This window comes from Lytechinus variegatus, chromosome 6 (assembly GCF_018143015.1).
Source record: "Lytechinus variegatus isolate NC3 chromosome 6, Lvar_3.0, whole genome shotgun sequence".
NCBI lineage: Eukaryota > Metazoa > Echinodermata > Echinoidea > Temnopleuroida > Toxopneustidae > Lytechinus > Lytechinus variegatus.
The window spans coordinates 19,142,503-19,151,755 of NC_054745.1; the positions used below are offsets into that span (position 1 = coordinate 19,142,503).

At 36.4% G+C, this 9,253-nt stretch overlaps 1 protein-coding gene across 1 annotated transcript; it reads right to left on the reverse strand.

The window, feature by feature from the left end:
* Positions 1-326: 326 nt before the first annotated feature.
* On the reverse strand, positions 327-8,961 carry LOC121417141. Its single transcript, XM_041610729.1, has 8 exons — positions 8,915-8,961; positions 7,859-8,088; positions 7,264-7,398; positions 6,231-6,372; positions 4,758-4,773; positions 4,091-4,171; positions 2,051-3,068; positions 327-1,994 (listed from the first exon to the last, which is right to left on the reverse strand). The coding sequence occupies exons 1-7, from the start codon at positions 8,952-8,954 to the stop codon at positions 2,762-2,764; spliced, it is 951 nt and encodes a 316-aa protein (XP_041466663.1). The 5' UTR covers positions 8,955-8,961; the 3' UTR covers positions 327-1,994; positions 2,051-2,761.
* Positions 8,962-9,253: the final 292 nt, after the last annotated feature.

The window sequence follows — 9,253 nt, forward strand, 5'->3', positions numbered from 1 at the left end:
CAAATATTACGGTTGTCAAAAATTCATAAAGGGTAAGTAGTTTTTACGTTTTTGTACACCATTTTTTTTTAGGTGGAGGATTAAGTGACCGGGGTGGTGCTGTATGATGTAACACCATAAGCAACGTACCCCCATTGGCGGCGGAAGCCAAAAATTTTAGGAGGGTACAACCAACAATTTTTTGACAAGCAAAAAAAAAAAGAAAAGGTTCTCAACACAAAAATTTTAGGGGGGACGTAGGAAAATAAATTAACAAGCAAAAAAAAAAGAAAAAAAGGTCATCAACAACAAATTTAGGGGGGGGACCGTCCCCCCCCCCTTCCCTGGAAATATGATTTGTATAATTGCTGGTTTTTTGTTTGTCTTTTTCTTGGGCTTGTCATTTTTCGGACCAAAAGTAGTTAGTCGTTACATCTCCTCTTAAATAATCGTTTCTAGGCCCCCGCCTTTCTCCAAATTCAACAAAAACCAGTGAATATCGGAAAATACCTGGAGTAACAAATATACACAAAAACTATAATGCCATATTATTTCGATGAAGTAGCATATTTTTGTTCTATCTAAAGATTCGATAAACCATGTATGAACCCTTAATGCACGTATTAGACTATAAGTCATTGTAAAGAAGACACACAAGAACATTATACTAAGTCCGTAGGCTGATATGGTAAGGAAAGGATGGGGGGGGGGGGGCAGTGGTATAGTGGTGTAGAAAAGCAAAATAAAATATAAAAAAAGACAATCAATTGTCGAACGAAACCAAAAACGACTCCCGCGTTTTACCAAGGATTTCGCTATCTGGAGTCAATTAATAATTGTCGTCATAGATTTACTAATACAGACTTTACTGAATTTGCATTGTGCCATTTTTTGCGACAACTTCCCACAACGTCCGTAAGCCTCGTAAAAAATGTAATGATGATTTTGATATCATTCTAGTAAGCGAATTAATAAGAACGTATTATTCCAACTGTAAGAAAAAAAATCATACACACTAAAATGTTAAAGATCTATGTAACGTCAGTACGTCACCGTACAATCTGTATCCCTTATGCACAATAAAAAAAAATAAATAATAAAAAAAACGCGTTGTTTCAGCCTGTCACCATAACAACTGTTGTTAAACTTTTTTTGTAATTGTTTAAACTTTTGGACAATTTGCTAAAAAAACGAATTTAAACAGTTGATTGAAAAGTTTAAACAGTTGCTTAAAAAGTAGAGTGACGGGCTTAAACAACGTGCTTAAAATTTTAAACAGCGTTTATACAGTGTAATACATCAGCGTTGTGCATGGTCCATAAACAATAGCGATATCCATTGCTTAATTCATTTCAGGTTATTTGATGCATGCATGTACGGTCATTGGTTATATAGGCGTAAAAAGGACTTAGTATGATAGTTTTAGAATAGTACGCCATTCACCTTTCTTCTATGGAATACCGACTATTTACATTTGAAATGTTCTATCCACGAACCCGAAGGTGTCATATATTTCCAATCACAACATTTTAAATAACTTTTTTTTGCACGAGACAGTTTGAATGAGAAAAGTTCTTACCGACCTGCTGTTCGTTTTGATATATAATTCAAATATTGATTGTTATCTACAAATTGCACAGAAATATACATACATATAAATAAAAGCAACCGCAACCAAATTTTTTTTTTACGATAGTTTTAATAAGTAGGTGGTTCTGCCTGTGTTTATATAATTTACTGATTATTCCGAATCCAGGATTGCTTGAGATAGGCGTACACAAAAAACGGATGAATATTTACACATTGCAGGCTCAGATCCGGAGCTGGGGGGGGGGGGTGTTTTTGCGAGCGAATTAATGACCTAGTGTTTAAGTGAAAACCTTTTTATTTTGCTTGTCAATTTCTCAACGGGTTACCATTTTGAAATTTGACGAGAAAAAAAAGGTTATCATCCCATTATTTATAAGGTAGGCTAATTTTGACAAAAATAAATTTGAAAAGCAGGCCATCTCGACCTAACTAAATGTGTCCTATCTCTTTAAATGTCAAGTCCACCCCAGTAAATACTGACCTAACTAAACGTTTTATTTATTTCCATCATAAAATGCCAAAGATACTTGGGGGACATTTGAAATTATGTCCTCCATACTATTTGGGTAGGGGGACGCGGCTCCCCCCACCCGTCCCCCTGGGATTTCCGCCCATGAACGGGTAAAATGTGTCATCCTTTTTTTTTTAATGCTGGATCCTGTAGCACCCGAAAAATTTCAACTCTGGATCCGCGCCTGCATTGCGTAAAATGTTTACAGCATTCAACGACACACAAATGAAAATTGATCCCCGTTATTTACAATATAAATAATATTCTTTCAAAATATACATTGCGCGAATGTGTGTGTGTGTGTCAAAGAGAGAGAGAGAGAGAAAGGGGGGGGGGGATGGGGATTTATAATATCTTTCTCTGACTGGAGGAATACAAAATACATATTGAGTACTCAAACCTAAATACATAGGCCTATAACAGCGCAGTAAATGATCACTTAAATTTATATTTCTATTTCCATGTCTGCACTGCTATCTTTTAAATACGTGAATACAAGAATGTACACAAAGCAAAATGTTGCAAAACAAGAAACCATAAAAAAGACTGGCTTAATCCTGTCCATACAATTTTGCCAGTGTTTTGTTTTTCTGGTCAATACAATATCATAAAAATATGATACACATTTATAAATTTGCAGTGGTCATTTCTCTGACCATATACAAGTAGTGTATTCAATATTCAGGTGATTTCAAGGGAGAAGAATCTATCCCTTAAATCCAATAATTTGGCATCGGTGAGGGCTCCCTTCAGCCTGTCATGTTGCTCTGCAACTGCCGTTTCGGCTCTCCAGTCCATTAACATTCTATGGGTTCCTCTGGCGGTAACCTGGCCTTCCAGTCTGTTGAGATCGTGACACCGTTGCTGCGCCCCTGGGGGGACTTTCAGAGCTTGCATCAGCCTATCAAGATGGTCATCGTTTTCGATTTCGTTGGCGAGATCGTAGAGAACCTTGTCATCCAGCCTTTTTGAGGAGGCTGAGGATGACCTTGTGTGAAGATTGAATAGAGCAGGGAAAAAAAGCAAAACATTTTAAACTTTTTTATTACGATTATAAAACCCCCACACATGTGAGATAGTATACAATGTGGATGTATGCTTGTGTTTGTGTGTGTTAGGGCGGGTGTGTGGGGGTTTGTCTGTTTGTGTGCGTAAGACTAAGATATATATATATAGAGAGAAGGCTAGATTGAAAGAAAGATCTGGAGTTTACCTAAGAGAGATAGAGACACTGCTAGAGAGAGGGGGGGGGGGGGGGCAGGGAGAAAGAACGTAAGTAAGCAAGTAAGTAAATAAGAAGGAATGAATGAAGAAACGAAAGAAATATATGGAGAAAGTAAGTACCGGGAGTAGTAGGGAGGAAGGGAAGAAGGAAGGGAAAGAAAGAATGAATGAAAAAGAAGCAAAGAAAATAGAAAGGGAGAAAGAAAGAAAAGGTGGAAGCGGTTTAAAAGCATTGGTGTCTCCCTATAGCAGCTCAGACGCAAAATTATGAATTTTCTGACATAGATCCATAAATCTATGGGTCCCTCTTTCTGTAAAATAGTCCTCCAAGAGATATGAACGACACTGCAATATTTCAGGGCATGTACTGTCTGTGTAGTATGTGCATGCTCTATTGACAACTTTATAAGTAGTTATCTTTTCCGAAAACATTTGTGTCTTGCATGGCGGCCGTATAAAGACCTATTGTTTTTTTACGGAGACCGGGGTGGGGGCAAATTACATGCAAATTTTGGAAGAAAAATTGAGCCAAGTGACTAAGCTTGTCATGAATTAAAAAAAATGAAATTGAAAGATTTAGTACATACTTATTATCAATTTTGAAAAAAATACTTCTTAAAAAAAAAATCGGTAAAGGGGACGGGGGGGGGGGGCACTGCCCGCTGCAAGCCAGCCCCTCCCGCTCCTTACGGTTATGCCGCCTTATATTGGTAGCTGTACGTTTCATGCTATAATGAAAATGACTCAATGACGAAAGCTTACATTAAAAATTCCCTGTAGACTTACTCTGATTTGGTTTGTGCCCCATTTGGGCTCCCCGAAAACGTTGCACCATCTGACTCGGGTGAAGAGAGAGGACCTTTTGGACTGAATAGGGAGAATTGTGAATAGGTGAAAAAAAAATCTTATCCTCCTGATGACAGTTCAGCAGCTTTGTTAAAACCACCCCCTTTTCGCCGTTTTAAGGTCATGTATGGAAGTTTAACAGAACAACAATTGGAGTCAAATCTGTAAACAATTGAACTATTCTGATATTCAGTAAACAAAGGAATTTTTAATGTTCCTTCAATGTAGATACGGCTATAACCAAGAAAATAGGACCTACACATTTTTGCATGCTTCATCTAACGAATTACAACTAGAAACACTTAAGAAAATAAAAGTAAGCGAATATGATTATGGACATGACGTTTATATGATGTTTCTTAGATCATAATTAGTAATATTTCATCAAAGTTAAACCAGAAATATATTTTCATAAAGATAATCTGTGTTAAAAATAATTATGCATTATTGTATTTGTTCTCCAAGTGTTCCACGTACTACTTTTAGGTTCAGGAGATACAATGAACATTATGGATGAGTTTGTTTACGTAGAATGAAAATAGAGCGGTTATTGGGAGAATCTGGATCTTATTAAGTTTCATATTTTACAATATTTGGGAATACTCACGCGTCAGTTATATCACCTGCAACACACACACAAAAAAAAACAATGAATGAAAATGATAATAATAGAAAGCAGTTAAGAGACGTTGATCACTACAACTTTGGTTCCAGTGTAGTGTATTGAACAATAATTATAACTATGCATATATAGCCCTATAGCCCTATCTATATACATACAAACATATATATATATTATAAAGGGGCTAACTAAACCCACCTTTGACCAAAATTTATTTTTTTATACAAATATATCTTAGACGTGGGAATCAAATGCAACATATCGCATTTGAAAAAAGGCCTTGGTAAAGATTAATTGCAAATTTTGGATATTGCATCCTGATCTCGTTAAGAAAACAAAGGTTTTGGCTTCTTCAATCGCTTCTGATTTAGCGTATTAAAAAGAAAACAAAGGGTTGGTGACGAACTTGATGTACTTCTTTTTTTTGTGGGGGGGGGGGGGGTGGGTGTGGCTGGGGTGTGGGGACATAGGCGGCGGAAGCGGGGGGGACGTGTCCCCCCCTAAATTTGAGGAGGGGGGGATGGTCCCCCCCTAAATTTGTAGTTGACCTTTTTTTTTTTTTTTTTTTTTTTGCTTGTCAATTTATTTTCCTACGCGTCCCCCCCTAAAATTTTTAGGATGAGAACCTTTTTTTTTTTTTTTTTTGCTTGTCAAATTTTTTTCTTGGGTTGTCCCCTCCTAAAATTTTTGGCTTCCGCCGCCAATGTGTGGGGATAATATAGTTGCCATAGAGGTTATATGCTGGTGTGTGTGTGTGTGTGTGTGACGTTCAATCTTTGATATTAAGTAGTTATAATGATTTAATACATGATTTATTGCAGTCAACTGACGCGATCATCGCAACGATATTCAAAATAAAATGATTAACCTCTCATGATGATGATGACGATGGTCATGATAAAAAAAATAATGAAATAATAATAACTAGCAGAGAGATGCAGAGCAGAGCAATCATTACACTACTAATGACAATACTACAACAACAACAACAACTACTACTACTACTACTACTACTACTACTACTACTACTACTACTACAACAACAACAACTACTACTACTACTACTACTACTACAACTACAACTACTACTACTACTACTCCTACTACTACAACTACTACTAATACTACTACAACTACAACAACAACAACTACTATTACTTCTACTACTACTACTACTACTACTATATACTACTAGTACTGCTACTATTACTACTACTATTACTACTACTATACTATTTTACTACTACTACTACTACTACTACTACTACTACTACTACTACTACTACTACTACTACTACTACTACTACTACTACTACTACTACTACTACTACTACTACTACTACTACTACTACTACTACTACTACTACTACTACTACTACTACTACTACTACTACTAATACGACTACTTATGGTAATTATAAAAATAATAATGACTACAAAAGAAATCGAGTTCCTTACCGAATTTAGCATTGAAGGCATGACCATCGTCACAATGCGGCCGGAAATGGAAAGTAAAATATACATCAGAGTTACTGGTCGCTTTCACTAAGAAATTGACGACATTTCTATCCAGTCTGTAGATTTCGTCTAGTGACACAGCCTTTGTTCATGAATAGAAGCAGAAAGAATTTCAAATAGAAAATGATACTAATGCCCTCTACGTTATTTGCTAAATGCCCTAGTCACATACGAAACTGAATCCGAACTGACCCAATGTTTGTCATCGGAAATAACGTCATAGTAGCTTTGATCGTTGTAGTAGTCGGCTCCACCGTTGTGACTTTTTAATTAATTTCGGAGTTTTAGAATATAATGTTATGCGCAGGTATATATTCCTAGCATACAGACTACCCCCCCCCCCCCCCACAAAGCACAATGCCAAAAAAAGTGAAGCAAATTCAAAGCAAAACAGTACAGTGCAATACTTGGTTCGATTCCAGTAATTCTTCAAAAAGCTGTCAGGACCGGGATCGGTAGATAATATAGGAGCGCAAATTTGGGACCTATATAACAAGGTGAATATGTGCGCTATACAAATCCTACATCATATTTATCAAAATATTGTTAAGAGTGAACTTCTTTTTTTAATATTGGACCATGTGTGTGTGTGTATTTGAGTTTTGTCAGACGTGTATCAATCAGATATGATTATTTACGTCTGGGACCGACCTTTAACGTCACCATCCGAAAGACGTGACCAGGGCTCGAACCTCGAACCTCTGCATCAATTTGTAACTTCCCCACAGCTTGGATTACAGGCGCACGCCACAACGCCCAGTTGTATTGCTACTTTGATGGTATCTTGTAAACATAAAAGAAATGTACAAATTACAAATGTTCACTGCGCAAACTTTGTGCATTGCACATTACAGTCATTCACCTATACTTGGTGATTTGAAGTTCTTGTTATATGGTTAGAAATGGGGAGTATATTACCAGCCAGTGATGAAATCCACTGTAAGAATTGAATGGAATTTTCAATTCCATGTACCTTTTCACTTTCTGTCACGTGACCACTGTTTACGTCACATTTGATCTTGAGTTCTCCCTTCTCCCAAAGGACAAATATTTTCTTGGTCGGTGCCATTTTGACGTAACCAAGCTTTTCTTCTTCAGTACCAATTACCTGTTTATCAAAAGAAGAAAAAGGAGAAGGAGAACATGAAAAAAAAGGAGAAGAATTAAGAAGGAGATGATGAAGAAGAAGAAAAATTCACGTTGCCCAACTGGCAAAGGTCTAATATATATTTTTCAGATTATGTTTTTTAAACTTTCTAACTTATCTAACTTTTAATCTAATTTGCATTAACACAAGATCAAGACAATTTTAGAAAAAAAAGCCAAGGCAAGTACAAAAAAAAACAAACAAAAAAATGAACTCTTTAATGCTTTCAACTTAATATCGTTTTCATGAAAGCAAAAAAAGAAGAAATAAATAGCTAAATGAATGAATAAATAAATAAAACAAAATAAAAATTCCAACTAAACATAATGACATAGCATGATGAAATTAAAACACAGTTTCATAACATTTAGCTAGCACTAATATGATTACATTTATAATGATCTTGATGATAATATCTCACGTCTTCAAGGCCTGGGGTGTCATTGTACAAACGAAGGTGGCAGCATTGCGGTTGTAGACGGCTGAGTGATTTGGGAAGGTAGGGCGTCGAAGCGACTCGCTTTCCAAGAAAATAGTCCGAAATTACCATGAACATTTCACAGATGGAGAAGTGGTTGATGTACACTTCAAGTATGTCTTGCCTGACAACGCACCGAGGCATCCCAGTTGGTGATAGCTCTTCTTTGGTGACTAAAATTATGAAGTATTAAGTATACCTGTATTAAACTTAATTACCTCCCTTGTATAAAGCGCATAGATATTCTGTATAATATTATGCGCTATATAAGCATCTACTATTATCATTATTATTATTATAAAAAAGTGAGTCATTCGAAATGATTTTGTTTTTCATATTCATCTTGATTTACTGGTTAAGTTATACATAAAAATGTATTGTTTTTATAATGGCTGTATAATGATTATGATGATGGCGATTATATGAATTAGAAACTATATGTCGAAAAATGTTATGAATTAGGGTAACAGCAACATTAACAGTGGGTGACGTCTCAATGGCCAATATAACGCCCTCATATCTGATCGTATTCTTTGAGGTATCGTCAAAACCTGCAATGCAATGGATGTCATCATGTGATGGCACTTTGACCAATCACTGATCCAATCTCTACAAACTGTAAACTATTACGTTTTATTTACCTTTATTATTGAAAAAAAAAATTCGTTCTAAATGATCTTTTTTCTTCATCTTCATCCTGATTTACTGGTTAAGTTATAAAAAAATCTCTATAATAATGGCTGTATGATTATTTTTGATGATGAATTACAAACTAAATGTAAAAACAAATGTTAGGAATTAGGGTAACAGTAACATCAGCAGTGGGTGATGTCTCCACCGTCAATTTAACGCCCTCATCTGATCGTATTCTTTGAGGTAACGTCAAAACCTACAATGCAATGAATGTGATCCGTGATCCTTGTGGCTAGCTATGATCACGTGATGGTATTTTGACCAATCACTGATTCCGATCTCTGTGTACTATTAAGGTTTATTCACCTTTATCGCCCTGCGTGACGTGCATGTTGACCATGGCCATGGAGGGATCTGTTGGCATAGGGGACGCAATGGGGGCCACACCTCAATGGTTTATCAAAAATGGTCCCTCGATTCGTCGAAGTGTACACCCGATGGCTGTGTGAGAACATCCTCAGTGACAAGTGAACTTGAGGCTGTAGAACCTAAAAGTGAGAGGGGAGGGGGGGGGGGGAGATATAGAGAATACTTGCTTTAGGAAACTTAGATAACAGTACCAAATCATTACGAAATCCTGATGCAGACTGCTATCGACAAGGGAAAGTCTTTTATTCCGAATATGTAATATTTCCTTATTCGCCC

Bases quoted from the DNA above. Each gene is read 5' to 3' on its own strand.
- LOC121417141 (XM_041610729.1), bottom strand. From the start codon at position 8,954: ATGGCCATGGTCAACATGCACGTCACGCAGGGCGATAAAG. The intron at 6,373-7,263 runs GTACATGGAATT...TCATGAACAAAG, and splicing joins ACGTGACAGAAAGTGAAAAG to GCTGTGTCACTAGACGAAAT. The intron at 3,069-4,090 runs GTAAGTCTACAG...TCTTCACACAAG, and splicing joins GGGGCACAAACCAAATCAGA to GTCATCCTCAGCCTCCTCAA.